This window comes from Octopus sinensis, linkage group LG7 (assembly GCF_006345805.1).
Source record: "Octopus sinensis linkage group LG7, ASM634580v1, whole genome shotgun sequence".
In the NCBI taxonomy this organism is placed as follows: domain Eukaryota; kingdom Metazoa; phylum Mollusca; class Cephalopoda; order Octopoda; family Octopodidae; genus Octopus; species Octopus sinensis.
Window position 1 is genome coordinate 93,658,600 of NC_043003.1, and position 19,769 is coordinate 93,678,368.

Genomic DNA, 19,769 nt, shown 5'->3' on the forward strand with positions numbered 1-19,769 from the left:
ATGAAACTAGAGGAATACCTTGTATCAGTCGAGTAGCTGAGTTGAAAGAAGCCCAAAAAATGATACACCATCTTTCCAACAATTACTTTGGCCACTTTTTTGTTAATTTAATAATTCTGCTACTTATTAACACACCTATAACAAAATCAAAAACACCAAAGCACCCATGAGTTAGAAACAATTTTTTCCCTGCTCAGAATAGTTGAAGCATGGAAAAAACTACTGCCATCAGTTGTTAGCTGTGAGGACGCTGTTATGCTGCATAGATAACTTGCTTTCTGAAATTCACCAAGACTACTCTCTTGGTGTATAGATTTATCTGCACACCCTTTCCTCTATATGAATCTTTTATTGTCCATGTCTGTGTACTTATGCATGTATTGTGCTTCCTTACTTGACTCATTGCTGATGAAGGGTGACTACAAAATGCATTTCTAGCAGAGGTTGAACCACATTCATATAATAGAAAAACAAAGGAAAAAAAAATCCACATGTAAAAGAAGAAGGTGCCAAATTGAAAGAATCATTACAGCATCAGATAGAACCTTGCAGTATTTGTTTGGGCTGTCTGTTTTGTGAATTTAAATCATCCCAGAGATCAATTTTACCTTTCATCTTTTCGGGGTCAATTAATAAATAAAATACCAGTCCAGTGTGTGGGGGGTGGGAGAGGGTAGAGAGGGCGTGTTAGTTGACAGAATTATCAAGGCAATGAATACTATGGTTAACAATACATGTTTCATGCATTTGCAATCAGAAGGTAAACCCTATGACATCACCGGTACCAAGCAGTATAGACCTTTGCCTTTTTATTGAATATCATTGGTGGCAGGAAGAAGTAAGACTGTATGTTTTGATAACAGGTGGCTTTCAATTAATAATAATAATAATAATAATCCTTTCTACAATAGGCACAAGGCCTGAAATTTGTGGGGAGGGGGTAAGTCGACCACATCAATCCCAGTGCTTAACTGGTACCTAAGTTATCGACTTCGAAAGGATGAAAGGCAAAGATGACCTTGGAGGAATTTGAACTCAGAATGTAAAGACAGGTGAAATACCACTAAGCATTTTGTCTAGCATGCTAACAATTCTGCCAGCTCGTCATAGCAGCAGCAGCAATAATAATAATATAATAATAATCCTTTCTACAATAGGCACAAGGCCTGAAATTTGTGGGGAGGGGGTAAGTCGACCACATCAATCCCAGTGCTTAACTGGTACCTAAGTTATCGACTTCGAAAGGATGAAAGGCAAAGATGACCTTGGAGGAATTTGAACTCAGAATGTAAAGACAGGTGAAATACCACTAAGCATTTTGTCTAGCATGCTAACAATTCTGCCAGCTCGTCATAGCAGCAGCAGCAATAATAATAATAATAATAATGATAAATAATATATTGTCCAGGCATGTGCCTAAGTAAGGAGCTTTCCTAGTGCTGACAGGACATTGAGGCCTCAAATACAGTGAAAGGACAAAAACCAACGTGTATAAATATAACTATTACACAAGCAAACAAACACACCATGTATAATGGTGTATAAGACGACTAGGCCTATAAGATATATCAGTGGATACTAGAACTGAGGTTTAGCCTACTATCAACCATCACAATTTACTGCTAAAAACCTACTGCACATGCTAGCATACCAACAACTCACTGTACATTGCTGAATTCAAGGTTTAGATTTTATACAGGAAGGTCCTCTTAAATACTAGTATAAACAGGGTTTGTTTTTACATAAACTATTGTAAAACTGGTATGGTGTCAATGTGATAAATATAGATTAGTAAAGTAAGAACCTGATTGACATAAGAACTGGAGCTGATGCAATCAATGCAACCTTTGAAGGCAGTGCCCCAGCTTGATCAGGCCAAGGACTAACCAATAAAAGAACATATTTTTGTTTGTGTGTGTACATTTATATATATATATGTGTGCATGTGTATTATATATCTGTATTAAATATATGCACATGTATATGTATGTATATAACTACTCCTTCTAGCAGTTTAGATGTCCAATTATGGTCATCTCTTACGTGTCTAAATGTACACTGTATATATATATATATATATAAATGAATATATATATATATAAATGTATATATATAAATATACATATTATATATACTTATTCACATATATACACCACACAATGTGCACTACAACAGGGCCTTGAACTAAACATGTACCAAACTTCATGAGTATAAACCTATATTTATGTAGTCAACATAAACGTACATACTTGTACACATTTGTTCCCTTTTTTTTTGTTTTACAAACAATTAAACAAACACACACACACGAAAAAAAAATCAGGTTATTTCTGAATTTGTAATAATAAATTATTAAACATATGCAGAAAATAAAAAGAAATGAAATAAAATAAAATATAAATAAGACATGGTGAGAACAACATGAGAGACTTAAAAAAATAGAACAGAATACTATTAGATAGCCTAGGGGTAGTTATTTATGACAATTCGTCTTTGGTCACTATCAGAAACCTCTGGTATGGTAGCCAGTGATAATGTATCATTTGATGAATGTTCGACAGCGGCTAACAAAAATTCATCAACAGTTCTTTCAGTACATTCAGCAATGAAACGTATGAACGGTCGAATATCGCCTTCATTTGCCATTTCTAATGTTTCATAATAACGATAACGATCTTCGACTTTGATTGAGACTGGAGGAAAGCCAGCTTGCATAAGTATGAGATTCATGAGAAGTCTGGATGTCCTGCCATTTCCATCATAAAACGGATGAATAGTGACTAACTTATAGTGAGCAAGAGCTGCATATTCAATTGGGTGAATTTTGGAAACTTCTTCAGAATTCAACCATAAAATAAATTCCTTCATAAGTTCTGGTAGTTCTTTTGAAGGAGGTGGCTTAAAATGTCCAACAAAGACTTGTGAGCGCCGAAGGCGACCACCTTCTGTAGGATCAACAAAGCCAAGCACTCGCTTGTGAACCTCCAGAATATCATCTAGATTTATGTTTCCAGCCTTGGCTAACAAACTATTGTTCATAAACCCTAAGGCAGCATCAATACCAATAACTTCATTTTGTTCATGCAGACTCTTGCCTCCTATTGCCATCCGTGTTTCAATAATTGCCCGAGTCTGTTCTAGAGTCAGTGTATTTCCTTCTATTGCATTTGTATGATAAATATGAAGATAATAAGTTTCTTTTTTGGCACGTCTTATCCCAGGATGGTTGGAAGGAATTTTATACAATCTATCTCGCTTTTTGTCAATCCGATTGAAACAAGTCTGATCAATTTCTTCAACAATTGGCATTGTCCTCTTGCAGTTTATTACAGCTTTGCTGTGAGTAGGTCTCAGTATCAAAGCCTAAAAACAATAGAAAAAATAAAAGTATTGTAGCTTATGTGAAGCATTGTCATAAAGAAGTAAAATAGTAAAATAGTGAAAACAGAAAGATTTTACAGACAAGAAAAAGTTTAGTAATTTTTATATTTTAGGCACAAAGGTCAATCATCCGAAGTAAACAATCAAATGTTAAAAAAGTAATATTGAACAAAAGTTATAAAAGAAAAGTAGCAAATGCTCCTTAACCCTTTAGTATTCAGATTACTCTGTCATATGTAATGATTATTTATTTACATCAATTGAACTAGTCAGACATTATCGTGTCACTTCAAAATTTTTATGATATAGTATTTCTTTGAGAATTGTACCACAGGGCAAGTGTAAGAGGCTGGATCTGGCTGGTTTGAATATAAAAGAGGTAGAATATTTGAGCCAGATATGGCCGTTTAAATGCTTAAGGGTTAAATAAGTGACTTACTTTGCTGTAGAGGTGATTGGCAAGAACAATATCTTTCTCGTGTTTTTCTATGAACTCTCCGTATTCATTCAAGATATCGGCATGCAGAGGATCCAGAGCAATAGCATGCTGAAAGAGCTTCAGGGCTTTTTCATTTTTGCCTTGGGCAAACATATCCATAGCAAGATTCAAGGCTGTTAAGGCTTCTTTTTTAACTTCTGTTAACACACAAAAAAAAACGTCAAGCTTAGAAAAAGAACAATATATATTTGACAACATATACTTGCAATGTTTTCTATCAAAAAATGTTTGTTCATTTTAGTAGCTTCAACCTGATATATAATTTAGGAGTGAGTGGTGAAACCTTATAAATATATAACAGGGACTAAAAATTATAGAACTTGACAGACGGTTAGATAAAAATTGTATCTAAATATAACCAGTAGACACACAGAGGGCAGATAAAATATTGCAATGAAACTCGGAGAAATGAACATAGATAAAAAGCAAAAAAGTAGAAAATCACTGCTTAATAAAATCTTACAAATTAATTTCTATGTCAAAAACCAATCGAATGTTCCTTGAAAATTTGATATACTTTGCTTGGAAAGACATTTTCCTTCTCACAATGACAATTAAGAAATTGCTTGGCTGTTTGGTAAGAAGCTTGCTTCCTAGTCACATGGTTCTGAGTTCAGTTTCACTGCACCTTGGTCAAGTGTCTTCTGCTATAGCTTCAGGCTGACCAAAATCTTTAAAGTGAATCTGGTAGACAGAAACTGAAGGAAGCTCACTGTGTGTGTGTGTGTGTATGTGTGTCTGTATTCATCATTCATCCCCACCACTGCTTGATAACCAGTGATGGTGTGTTCACATTCCTGTAACTTAGTGGTTCAGTGAATGAGACCAATAAAATAAATACCAGGCTTCAAAAAAAAAAAATAAACACTGGGGTTAATTCATTTGACTAAAAATTATTCAAGAAGGTGCCACAGTCTAAAGACTGAAACAAGTTTAAAAATTATGGAAATATTTCAATTAAACCTCTCGATAATAATCTTGATTGAATTTTATTCACCATTGCATTTCAATAGAATAAAGATCTCTTATTCTCATAATGTCAGATGGTCAACAGCTAGTTATTCTGATGAACTAATAATTAGTTACCACCATAATTCAGTTAGTAAATGAACACTTGTTACTATTTCACATCCCCATGGTATTTTGACAAACCTTCCAGTTGGATATGTTTTCTTTACAGCTGTTTCTGTACTCGGTGGCACATGCATGTGTATGCAAGTACATAGAAAAACATTCCCTCTCACAACATATGTGCTTATCACAAAGAAAGAAAAATCACAGCAGCAATTAAACTATAACTCATGTTACAATAAAGGCTACTAGGATAATACATAATATGCAAAGATAACGACAGTGCCAGTTAATCTTAAGAGAAATTAAAATTTTTTCAGAGACAAAGAAAAACGAAATGCACACCCGAGTCTCCTGAAGGATAAAAATTACCACTTTTTTAATATAGGAAGTATTAATGTAGCAAAGTCCAAATACAGCTCTGAGGCCAGTTGTTCAACATTTGTATACATCAACAATTAACCAGAGTCAATGAGAAATTAATAAGCAGCAAATTTTTTAGACTACAAGTAATGACCATTATATGTAAGTACATTATGTATACATTAATGATTAGTAGGTATGTGGTATTTTGTTATGCAAACACAATATACTATAAGGTATACTAAATGTTTTCATTAGTCAGTACCAAGTTCTATTGTGCCAGCAGTGCTCTTACATTATTTTGTAGAAATAACCTTAAAAAAATAATGTAATAGCACTGCTGGCGCAATAGAATATGGTACTGACTAATGAAATCATTTAGTATACCTTATTGCTTGCATGATGAAGTATCACATACCTACAAAACTTTAATGCTTATATACCAGCCCCAGGAATGCCTCTAATATGTAAATTGGTATAGCCAATAACTTAACACCGCTGTATGCAGTGGCTATATAAGCACTGTGTTCAAAGGCAATAGTGAGTTAGATGAGTACTGAAGAAGGGGCAACAACCCCTGAAATACGGCATATACACTCATTACCCACTTTTGTCTTAGATCACGTCTGTTTACATCTAACGTCTCAATATGAAATGTAGCAAGAGTCAGTGCTGGTAATAAGTTCTATAGAATATCTTTAGAAATAACCTTAACAAAATTATATGTATAGTTCATATAAATATATACATATAAATTAACCAATGCCAGTGAAGAAAATATCTAAATTTTGCCCTAATTTACAACTTACTGACTTGAAAAGTTAAGGACACACTTGATAATGCAGCCATTGAAGGGTTGGTCATCATTCAAGCATCTTTAATCATTAATCTTTTCAGTTAGTACTGACATAGGGTCAAATAACCAACTACTCAGCTGTCTTGAAATTGGATAGTGTAGTCTGAGATGCATTAGGACTGAAAAAAAAGAACCCCTCCCCAAGACAGGACGGTTATAATTGATATGACTTTAATGGTATATTTTCTCAATCAACTTTGACCAAGCAACAACGCACACACTTTATAAATAAAAGATTAATATCTTCCTAACATTACCACCACTGAATGTCTTGAAACCTTGTTACGCTCAGTCGTAAGCTAATTACTGATGAAGAAATCAGAATGATATATTGGATGTGTTTAATATACAAAAGTAACAATTTATAAAGAAAAAAAATAATAAATGAATAAAAAGCTAAGATAAGTAAAAATTCAAAGTGTAGAGATGTAATTCTGAATTTTATATCATCATTTCGCATGAAAATGGGCAATCAGTCATAGAAACCATGCCAAATCAAATTGGAATCTGGTGCAGCTCTCCAGCTTACCGGTTTCAGTAAAGCCATTTAACCCATGCCAACATGGAAAGCAGATGCTAAATGATGATGATATATATATATATATATATATATATATATATATATGTATGTGACCTCGTGTGTACCATTGGCGATTTTTTTTCCCCTGTCTTCTCTTCTCTGGATCTTTCCTTCTCCTACATTTCCAACGAAGAGCTCCGCTCGAAACGTTAAACCCTCCTTCTTTCCTTCTTTTCTGAGCGTCCAATAATACTATAATTGTTCCACGTCCTCGCGTTGTGTTTTTTTGTGCTTTCATGTTTGAATTAACTATATATATATATATATATAATGTGTGAAACATCTGAATTCAAAAAGGAAAATTGGAAATAAAAAAAAATTACAAGCAATTGAAAAATAATCATTTATATGGAGAGAATGGGGAAAGCTACACCAGAGCCAAAACATGAAATTACTATTTGAACATCTTATTATCATCATTGTTTAATGCCCATCTTCCATGCATGCATGCATGGGTAGGATGGTTGAGAGGAGCTGGCCAGGTAGGATAACTACCCTAGGTTACTCTGTTATGGCAGAAATTTTACGGCTGGATACCCTTCCTGACACCAACCACTCTGTAGATCTTTTTAAACACTGAATGGCTATGGATGTCTACTAGAATAAAATAGGTATCAAAAAATGTTGAGAACCACCGTTCTAAACCTTATTTAACTAATACTCAAGTAGATTTCAGCTTTACAATGCACTCTTTGATGGCTAAGACAATCCAAAGTGCATTGTGACCAGTAATATGTAACAGCATCTGATAGTTTGGTCAGTCACATGATCATATAACCTAAGCCCAATTAAAAAATATTTGTTTCACCCTGACCTAACCTTTTAGCATTTAAAGTGACCATATCTGGCCCCAAAATTCTACCTGTTCTATGTTCATACTGGTTGGGTCTGACTTCTCACACCTACCCTATGTCATTCAAAAAATAAACAATCATATCACCAAAATCTCGAAGCTATGAGATAATGCATGATCAATTCAAAACAATGTGCATAAGTTAATGTAATCTGAATGTTAAGGGATTGAATAATAATAAATTGCAATCTTCTCGTTTTCAGCAGTAAAGGTTAGGATATTTCCATTCTTGCTGAAAAAAGTGTTTCCATTATCTGTCAGAATATGAGGAATGGTGTTCATTGTGCACGTTAACCCTTTAGCATTCAAATTATTTTGCCAAATGTAATGCACTCTTTATACATGTTTCAGTCATTTGACTGCGGCCATGCTGGAGCACCGCCTTTAGTCGAGCAAATCGACCCCGGGACTTATTCTTTGTAAGCCCAGTACTTATTCTATCGGTCTCTTTTGCCGAACCGCTAAGTGACGGGGACGTAAACACACCAGCTTCGGTTGTCAAGCAATACTAAGGGGGACAAACACAGACACACAAACACTCACGCACATAATATATATACATATATACGACGGGCTTCTTTCAGTTTCCGTCTACCAAATCCACTCACAAGGCATTGGTCGGCCCGGGGCTATAGCAGAAGACACTTGCCCAAGATGCCACGCAGTGGGACTGAACCCGGAACCATGTGGTTGGTAAGCAAGCTACTTACCACACACACTTTGTTTTGAATTAATCATGCATATCTCATAGCTTTAAGATTTCAATGATGAGATTATTTATTTTTAGAGTAGGCATAAGAAGTCAGATTTTGGCCAGTTTGGACATAGAACTGGAAGAAAGTTTTGGCTGGATATAGCTTGTTTAAATGCTAAAGTGTTAATATTTTGAAAATTACTTTTCACACAATGACAACAACATTTCCGGTTATTCTATTTAACAAACATTGCAATATATTATATGCAGCTTGTGTATTGCCATGTTGTCTCTAATCAATAATCATAAACAACAGAGTATAACACGTGTGTGCTTGTAAACTACAATATGTATCATATCTTAACAATATCAGTGATTATCTTCTTTGTTTATTTACTTGTTCCAGTCATTAGACTGTGGCCATGCTGGGGCACTGCCTTGAAGAATTTTTAATTGAATGGATTGACCTCAGTACTTATTTTAAAGCCTGGTGGTTATTTTATTGGTCCCTTTTGCCAAGCCATTAAGTTACAGGGAAATAAACAATCCACCATTGGTTGTCAAGTGGTGACAAGGAACAAACACAGGCATAAAGACACACACATACATGCTATAAAAACATATATATATATATATATATATGTGTGTGTGTGTGTGTGGAGGTGCAATGGCCCAATGGTTAGGGCAGCGGTTTCGATTCCCAGGCCGGGCGTTGTGTGTGTTTATTGAGCAAAAACACCTAAAGCTCTACGAGTCTCCGGCAGGGGGTGGCGATCCCTGCTGTACTCTTTCACCACAACTTTCTCTCAGTCTTTCTTCTGTTGGCCTGCTTGCTTAGCCAGCGGGGTGGCGTCATTCAAAGGCTAAAACAATGCAAAAGCATTGTGACCAGTGGTCACGTGATCACGTGATATATATATATATATATATATATATATATATATATATATATATATATTATATATATATATATGACAGCTTTTTTTCAGTTTCCGTCAACCAGACCCACTAACAAGGCTTTAATCAGCCTAAGGCTATAGTAGAAGACACTTGCCCAAGGTGCTACACAGTGGGACTGAAACAGGCACCATGTGGTTAGGAAGCTAACTTCTTACTACACAGCCATGCAGGTATATATTTTCTTAAACTACCTCCTACTTAATACCATCAACCACCTGACTGCATCACATATTCACAAGATAACCCTCGTTATCATTTAATGTACAAAATAATCTAGTAGTTTATCTCATTCACTTTATTATAGCCTCTAACAATTAGTATTTAGTGTCAAGTAATGTCAACAAATTAAAGTTTCAAAGTTAAGAAAAGTTAAGAAAAGTTCAGAAAACATGGACAAAATTTACATCTATAGATCAAGTTATAAAATGAGGAGAGAATTATTTAACCCTTTTGATTGTAATCTGCCTGAGACTACTCCTGGTTTTATGATATCCTTTGATCTAAAATCTAAATTAAAATCTTCCATCAAAATTTCATGTTAATTCATACTTTAAAGCTATTTTATTAAAATCATTATTTGAAAGGGTAACAAATAAAGACAGGGGTATTTCAATAGGAATATAGTAATAAAAGTTCTTAGTTTTAATTTCAGGTTATTAAGAATGTCAACAAAGAATAATGAAGCCACAGCTAAAGATTCCAGGACTGGCAGCTGAGATGACAAAAGTTTGAGAAAATGTTGTGTATGAGAGACCATACTAGCATAGAAAAGTGATATTAAATTACTGGTGAAGATAATGCACATATCATACCACCCACTTTGCATTTCCATAAAGCTTAAAATTACATTGATATCTGCAAATTGATAATCAGCTTAAACACCAGGTCTTGAAGGAATTATGATAAATGAAAGAAATGAATCTATATAAGTCCTATTAGTAGGACCATTCTATCACTGGGAAACATTTATAATAAAATTTAACCTTTTAGCATTCACATTATTTTGTCAAATGTAATGTTTGTTTATTCACATTTTTTAAAAATTAATCATGTGTTAATTCATAGTTACATGACTTCAATGATGTGATTGTTTATTTTCAGGATGACACCGTAGATGTGAGATCAGGTCAATTTGAACATAAAAGAGACTGACTATTTTGTCTGGATATGACTAGTTTAAATGCCAAAGAGTTAAACCAAAATATACATAGGATACATAAAAGAATGTATAGAAGGTTCAGAAGATATATACTCTTCAACCCTAATAAATCTTCCCCTCTCCCTTATCTCCATCTCTAGACATTCTCTGTAAACACCCACCCACTCACATAGTTCCTCTGTCTTCACTCACATTCACTCACCTTTAATCTAGAGGAACAGCCTGGACACTTCATCACCACTATTTATATTTATCTCTCTAAAACTTCTCTCTTCTAAATGTGAATAGCCATGTGGTTCCTCTACAACAAAAAAACCTACTTGCCCCCATTCACTTCATACTTTTACCCCACACCACCTTACATCTAGTATAAAAGCTGCCCTCCCCACCTCTGCAGTGAGTTAGAATAAACGCCACAAAGAATTCCACCTGATGCACTAATTTTGCCACATCATTAGATTTTCTACATTATCACATTAATCTCCAATGGTGACACATGAAGGCCAAACAAAGAAGAATATCATCAATGAAATCAATACACTATTAACTTTAAAAATAAAATGAAAGGCTAAATTCATTATGATTATAGAGCAATATATATATATATAAATACACACAAATGCAAGCATGAGAAATTGGCCATTGAAATGATGATGATAATAAATATATGTTTGTCTGTATACACAAGGAGTGCTGAAATGTTCCTGGCTTTGGGTAAATGAAAATACAGGAGGATCAGTTAACTATGTTTCTATTCAATATATTCCCTTCTCAGATTCACACACTTATTGCAGAGGCCCTTCGGTTTTTCTAAGCTCTGTAAAAGATCTCAGAAGGTTGGGCTTCCAACCAGGCCTTTCACCATATTCTTAAAGCCAGGAACTTTTCAGCACCCCCCTCATCTATAATACACACACACACACACATACATACAGATGTTTCACACTAATATATCAATATATTCACTTTAAAATCATTGATACTGATGCAACTGTTACATGCACACACACACTCACACACAAATATGTGTGTGTGTGCACATGAACATATCTATCTATAGGAGGCGCAATGGCCTAGTGGTTAGGGCAGCGGACTTGCGGTCGGAGGATCGCGGTTTCGATTCCCAGACCGGGTGTTGTGTGTGTTTATTGAGCGAAAAACACCTAAAAGCTCCACGAGGCTCCGGCAGGAGGTGGTGATCCCTGCTGTACTCTTTCACCACTCTAAAGGCGGTGCTCCAGCATGGCCGCAGTCAGATGACTGAAACAAGTACAAAAAAAAAAAAAAAATATATATATATATATATATATATATGTGACACGTAAAAAGCACCATCCGTCCGTGGCCGTTTGCCAGCCCCGTCTGGCACCTGTGCAGGTGGCATGTAAAAAGCACCCACTACACTCACGGAGTGGTTGGCGTTAGGAAGGGCATCCAGCCGTAGAAACACTGCCAGATCAGACTGGGCCTGGTGCAGCCTTCTGGCTTCCCAGACCCCAGTTGAACCGTCCAACCCATGCTAGCATGGAAAGCGGACGCTAAATGATGATGATGATGATGATATATATAAAGGTTAGCAACTTTTGGAGAAGCAAGCTGCCAAAGTGGAAATGTGTTTTAGGCCAAGGTGAATAAAAAACCATATTTATTCAAGGTTATATATGAAACAGCTTGTTTTAATTAAACACTTTAACATTTATTCATCATAGAGATGTATATGTTTACAGGATCTTCCATGTATTATCAATCGATGAAAAATATGAAATTCTATTTTTTTGCCAGGAAGAGGAAGTAGTGTTGAAACACTGTAGGTTGTTGTGGTTCAACATTTGTAGGTTCTGTAATCAAAACTGACTATGTGGCAATCAGTTAACACTAACTCCTAAGTGGATATCACATACATGTTTGTAAATGTTTTACATGGATACAAGCGCAGGAGTGGCTGTGTGGTAAGTAGCTTGCTTACCAACCACATAGTTCCAGGTTCAGTCCCACTGCGTGGCACCTTGGGCAAGTGTCTTCTACCTTAGCCTCGGGCCGACCAAAGCCTTGTGAGTAGATTTGGTAGACGGAAACTCAAAAGAAGCCTGTCGTATATATGTATGTGTGTGCATGTGTTTGTCCTCCCAACATCGCTTGACAACCGATGCTGGTGTGTTTACGTCTCTGTAACTTAGCGGTTCGGCAAGAGAGACCGACAGATTAAGTACAAGGCTTACAAGGAATAAGTCCTGGGGTAGAGTTGCTCGACTAAAGGCGGTGCTCCAGCATGGCCGCAGTCAAATGACTGAAACAAGTAAAAGAAAGAGTATGTATAATTACATGTGTGTGTGTGTGTGTGTGTGTGCGTGAGCAAGCATGTACATGTTTTGATGTGTTGGCATGTTACTGTTCCGGTTGTGAACACACTCTTCAACACAGTATTGTAACTATGGAATCAAATTGAAAACAAAAGAAGGGGGTGTGGCCATGAAAACTATAAGCCCATAGCCAGCCTAGACATTATGTACAAACTGTTCACAACCTAGCTGAACCAGTTCATCATCATCATCATCATTTTAACATCCACTTTTCTCAACTTGCATAAGTTGGAACTTCGTGCTTGCTTGCATACACCAGAAAGAGTGATGGAGTTTGCTAAAGCAGATTTCTTTTTAAGGCCAGATGCCCTTCCTGTCTCCAAGTAAGGGGACATTTTACCCTTGTTTTCATGGAAGATTGGAAACAACCAACATTACTTGTACATAGTAACACTTGTTTTATAACCATCATGCCATGTCAAAACAAAGTCGTACACACACTTGAGGCTTCTTTCAGTTTCTATCAACCAAACTTACTTACAAGGCTTTAACCAACCCTGGAATTTTCAGCTATTTGATCAAGCAATCCTAATGATCCAAAGCCTTTTAACTGTGTTCAATGTAGAGAGTTCTTCCTTTTTTTTTTTTCAGGAATATTGCAAGTCTAAAAATGTATTCACTGATGAACAGGAAAGTGAAAATAAATAAAGTTGGCTATCTGAAGTAGGAAAACATCATAGAGACATGACAGTAGGGATTGATTACAGAAAGGCATTTGATTCTATTCCCCCTGTTCATGGTTACTAAACTCACTACAGATGGCAAAAAACACCTGTGGCCTTAGTTGCTGTCATTAAAAAAATCACAAAGATGTGATTTACAATCCTCATACTTTTAACTTCAAAAGTGGAATGATTGGGATACTCAACTGATCAATAGAAGAAATCTACTTTATCTTATATATTAAAAGGCAAGTTGTCGGTGTGTGTCTGTTGTGAACCACTGCTACTCCTACAATTTTCAACCGAATTGACTGCTTGCACAGTACTGCCAGCAGTATTCATTTGCGAGTTACGATTTGCCTGTTTTCACGTGAGCGCTCCTTATCATTTAGTTATTCCAACTTAAATTAGCTACTTCAAAACTCTTATCCAAAATTAAAAATCCTTAATTTGGTCTGTTTGATTAACATTTTTGCCAACTACATTTTACTATTTTTTGGGTGCTACACATTCACCGCTTTTTCCTTAGGACTTTTTCTATTGCGTAAACTGATAATTTTCCACCATGCCTCGATGCAAAAGATCCAACATAGGTCGGCAAACAAATGCTGCAGAGAAAAGTAAACATATGCATGCAAATGAATCTGCCAATGATGCCACCAGGAGGAACTCTCTCAATGCACTTAGGATGGCTTCAGTGCGAAGAAGGGAAAGTGAAGAGCAGCGTTGTGACCAGTTAGCATATATTGCTGTGGAACAAGCTGCCCAGAGCAACGAGCAACATTCAGTATGATAATCAAGAAATGTTTCCTCTACTGCTGCTGCACGAGCTCCAGAGATTGCAGCACCACACGCAGATCGACTTACAAGAGATGCTTCCTCAACTGCTGTTTCACAAGCTGCAGAGTCTGCAGCACAATGCACAGATTGACTTACAAGAGATGTTGCAGCAACTATTGCTGCACATGCTATGGAGATTACAGGGGAAAGACAACAACAGATGTTGCTCTTTGTGGCAAATAGGAAAATATCAGGTAATCATACCCTTGTCACCTTATTTATTTCATTAGCATGATCTTCACAGTATACTCTCTGTTAAGTGCCCCCAATTGTGAGGTAGGCAACAGATACTACACTTCCCATCTTTTTTGCACAGGCCACACATCAAATTTTTTGTTCAGATAATATTGTATGTGCAACCCAGCAAAACAGCAGGTAAACATACTATTTCCCTTTATGTCATATCTTCATATCTTTAAGCTCAACTTTTCCATCTGCTAAATAGCACATGTCAGCAGTTATGTGGTAAGGAAAATAAACTCAATTACTGCCGGTTTTTGACAGATCGACCTACTGTCCCAATGGAAAACAATGACAATGGTGTGGGTGTATGACTATGCATGTTCACAATTGTGCTAAAAAAAAATCAAACAACAGAAGGAACCTCTGCCATTATGATTTCTTTCATTCAGTTCAGAGGTCCATCTATGAATGGTCTAATAACCAAACAGGCATACTTAACAAACAGCCCCAGGCAACGCCAGGTATGCTTGCTAGTATACATTAAAACTTGCACGATGCTGACATTAGCTGCAAGCTTCGACAGAAACAGTGATGTCAAGATTCAATCTCAGAAGTTTAAGATCAGTGCCAATAGCATTTTAAGTGTTATACGGTATAGTTCATCAGGTGACATCTGCTCAACAGCAGCAGAACTAAATACATCAACTAAATGCTCACAGCTGAATATCTTACGCAGCATTCTTTTGCAGATGACCTTGCATGTGAATCCAGAAGTATAAGACTAACATACCTCAACAAAGCAATCTCATACCATAAAAAAGGTTTTTTTCGCTGTAATTATAATTATTATTATTATTCAGGTCACAGCCTGGGATCGAACTCGGAATCTTTGGATTAATAGCCTGTGCTCTTAACTACTACTGAATAATAATTACATCCAAAAATACCTTAGGAATGAGAACCCAGGTTCGAAATTTCCCTAGGACACCTGATGAAGGCTGGAGGGTATATCAGACGAAATTCTACAAACTTGAGGTGGATGATATTGGTTTCAAATTTTGGCACAAGGCCAGCAACTTCGGGAGAGGGGGTAAGTTGCTGACATCAACCCCAGAGTTCAAAGTTGAACCGATACTTATTTTATGGAGTCCAAAAAGATGAAAAGTAAAATTAATTTCAGTAGATGAAATGCCACGAAACATTTTACCTGGCATGTTTGTGATTCTGCCAGCTCGCCACACCTTGAGATGGACGATAATATTAATATGAAGTGTAGCTTGTCTTCATATCACATTTCAGAGATTATGCTTGGAAAAATTAAAATTTTCAAATAAATAAAGAGACCAGCCAACATACACTTTAGAAATACAGTCTATAAATGGAAAAGCAAAATTATATAAAATTTTTCTATGTTCAACAGGTAACACATTGTTGTTATCTACTAGTGATACAGTTTTGCTTTAGTACTATTTATTTATTGTTCACAAACCAGTTCTTTCACACAAGGAAAAATTATAGTAAAATAAAATCAAGACACATACAAACAGGCATTATATTCAAATGTGAAAGTGTGCATGGTGTTTACATTATTTACATTTGACAGATATTTGTCATCTTGTTTGTTGTTAACACAACGTTTCGGCTGATATATCCTCCAGCCTTCATCAGGTGTCTTGGGGAAATTTGGAACCTGGATTCTCATTCCTAAGGTATTTTTCACTGTAATTATAATTATAATAATAATTATTATTATTATTCAGGTCACAGCTTGGGATCGAACTCGGAACCTTTGGATTAGTAGCCCATGCTCTTAACTACTACTGAATAATAATTACATCCAAAAATACCTTAGGAATGAGAACCCAGGTTCGAAATTTCCCTAGGACACCTGATGAAGGCTGGAGGGTATATCAGACGAAATGTGGCAACAAACAAGATGAGGACCAATATACGTCAAATGTAAATAATGTATATAATTTCTCATCTCTTTGATATAGATCTGCATGGTGTTTAGTTCAAAATTGGCCTTATACGACAACACCGTTTGAATCGTGAACATTCCCGCCTCTTTTCCCCAAAATATATTATCCAATGTGTCTTTCTTTTTAAGATGGTAAAGGGTTGATTTGTGAGTTATCTGAAGTTCAGCAGCTTCTCTCAACTAACCATCCGGCGTAACTTCGGTATAGGTACCAGAAGTACCAGATACATTTCAAGAATGTGTTTTTTTTTTATATATATGGGGGGTTAGGGGTGGGAGAAAAGGGTTTCTGGTATCTTCAGAAATGTAAACAAAGCCACTTCCGGTACCTATACCGAAGGATCGCCATATATATATATATATATATATATATATATATATATATATATATATATACACACACACACACACACAAGTAAAATTATCGCTGTTATAAGACACACGAGGTTAAATTACCTTCTGCAGTCATTTGTTTACATTTGTCATCCTATATTCTACAGTACACTCCAGTAATGATTATTTATTTACATTTCATGTGTTTATATATACACATCGAGATCAGTTAAAGTACATTTTTTTCCAGGTTAGCATGGGTTGGACGGGTTTTCTGAACCAGTGTTTTATGGCCAGATATCCCCTCCTGTCGTCAGCCCTTATAATTATTTCATATAACACACACACACAGTGGTACAATATACCTATTTACAGTGTATCGAAGGATGTAGTTTTTTCATTTCCTCACGGCAAATGAATTTATTCTACTTTTAATCTGTTGATACTAATTACTGACACAGTTTCCTTATGTGTGTGCGTATACACACACATAGTATAGTATAACTAGCTAGAATCATAGATATGAATGAATTCAATTTATCTTATATAACACGTTAAATACTAGTTAAAGGCCAGTAAAATTGCGTTTTTATTTATTTGATTTTCGATAACAATATTCAAGTGAAAAACTCTTTCCGTTTATTGTATATTAAATTACAAGGAAGTTGAGTTTAAATTAGATTACACACAATAGTTTGAATTGTTTTTGTTTTTGCAAAAACGGGAGTGGATATGTTAGAACAAACAAAACATTGTGATATGCGAACAAACCAATAAATAAAACATCGAAACATTACCTTGGTTCATAGCAGTCTTTTGTCGGCCTCGCCATATCATCGATGTACCGAAGTGTAGATTTTCGTTATTAGTTTTTCTGATTTCCTTCCGAGTGTTAAACAAACTGTATGACAGTTCGCCAAAGAAGGAAGACACAAATACAATAAGGACGGCCGAAACAACACCTGCCAGAAACACACAAGCTAATAAAGTCTGTGGCATGTTATCCGAGTTTATTTTGGACAAAAAGATTTGCTTAGTCGACGACTGAAGCATCGGGCAATTATTTTCATGGACCATTTTCTCTGCTGTTAGTCACCTGTTCGCCGAAATTTTCGCCATATTCCTTCTGAAGTGACACGATAGCATTAAAGTGTTGAGATATTATTATTTAGCTTCGAATCTTACATTCATAAACGGATAAATCTCGTAATAAAAGCTGCTAACAGAGCGATAATTATGTAAAAAGATTTAATATTCAGTGGTTTCTTTTGTAACAATTTGCTGAAATATTTATGAGATAATCCGAATTGATGTAAACTTGTCAATATTTAACTGGTTTCCTTACATCCGCGGCACATAGTCAAGGGGGGTAACTATCACTTTTCATGTCCTATTTACGCATTTTTAGATTTCGACACTGGTTGGGATTTGAAAGATTATTATATAAGATATATTTGCGATGTCATTCTCGCATTTTTTTTATATTGGTATATCCGAATTTAGACGCTGATATTTTCCCGTTGTTCTCTGCGTGGCGAAAAGCGTAAGGTTTCTTCGAAATGGAAACGCTTATTGTAGTCCTTTATTTGTATAGCAAATACATAACGAAATTTTTCTTTTGTCAAGGCAAATTAGTATAATTTTACTATTACATTCGCCTCATGTGATGTGAAGCAATAAAGTGCAGCAATAAAAATTTAGCGGTAAAAGGTGTAGGATCGGAGGAAGGTTGTAAAAAGTTAAATCATTTTGGAGAAGAAAAAAAAACTGCTTTCAGAGAAGGAAACAATTGCTCAATTCTTTGCCTTCTTTCTTCTCCGTGAAGTGGTGATAGCTATTCTGCAAGCACACCGATCAGTGTCTTGAGACGAGTGTAATAGTGTAAAGCTCCGGGAACAAATTGGTTGATGGATTTGAATCGCTGGAATTTTACCTGTTTTTCTCAGCTCTTGAGATATCTTCTCCCGTCATGGGATGTTTCGAAGCCTACAGTCCAAGTAAATAAAATACTTAGTGGTACTGTATTCTCATTATTTACAACAGAACAGGGATATTTTCGGTTTGAACGGCAGTTTTTAACATAATTTCTAGGTAACTAAAACATTTTAAACTTCGTATACTAGTAGAATTTGTTTATAAAACATCTTTTTCTCTTGGCTTTATTGAGAAAATTCTATAGTTTGTTAGATATTTGTTGTTGTTTTTTCTTCAATTTCTGCAATGTCAACCAATCAGTGACGTCTATTGAGTTAAAAAGCATTCTGTGCCGTATGAATATGTCCCTCGTTTAAGAAACAGATTGGGTTTATTTACATTACTGAAGGAAAAAAGATACCCTCACCCCACCCTAACTCTAACCCTGAAATAGATTGAAATGCAATAGATCGATACTAGGGTCATAATTATGGGTGACAATTTCATATGACACCGCTAGAAAAAGACCTATGATGACATGAACTAACTGAAATATTTAGCTGAATCATCATAAGATTAACTTTCATTTCAATGCAATGTTGAAATCAGCTTCAATGTTTTATAACCTGAACTGTCAGTGACCCAACAGGTATCAAATAATCTAGTAGCCTATTAAACCTGCAACATTCTAACATCAACAGGAAATACCCACAAAAACAGATATCAACAGGCTCTACATAAGAAGAGATAAAGGAGGTAGGGACAGACAGCCTTTGAATTTTACATAGTCTATCTCTGACAGCACTTGCTAAACAATTGTAGCAAAAATAAATACATCAACTTTGTGCTGAAAAGTTTATGAAGAAAACAATATCCTATGAGTTGGAAGTGAGCTCTTCAGGAAGTACTCTTTTCCTGATGACCTCCCATACAACCCCAAATTAGCTGGACTAGCATACCCAAAAGGACCTGTAGGTGAAACATTCAGCATGCCAAAAACAGACCGTGCATGGGTATGTTTCTTGCAGACTTAAAGAAAATAGTAACATTGACATGAAACAAAGTCTCTCTTGGACTTGT

At 35.7% G+C, this 19,769-nt stretch overlaps 1 protein-coding gene across 1 annotated transcript; it reads right to left on the minus strand.

Moving 5' to 3' along the window:
* Positions 1-2,457: 2,457 nt before the first annotated feature.
* Positions 2,458-18,405, minus strand: LOC115214292 (protein adenylyltransferase FICD). The gene is made up of 3 exons (XM_029783445.2): positions 17,573-18,405; positions 3,821-4,017; positions 2,458-3,363 (listed from the first exon to the last, which is right to left on the minus strand). The coding sequence occupies exons 1-3, from the start codon at positions 17,850-17,852 to the stop codon at positions 2,464-2,466; spliced, it is 1,377 nt and encodes a 458-aa protein (XP_029639305.1). The 5' UTR covers positions 17,853-18,405; the 3' UTR covers positions 2,458-2,463.
* Between the last annotated feature and the right edge of the window lie 1,364 nt (positions 18,406-19,769).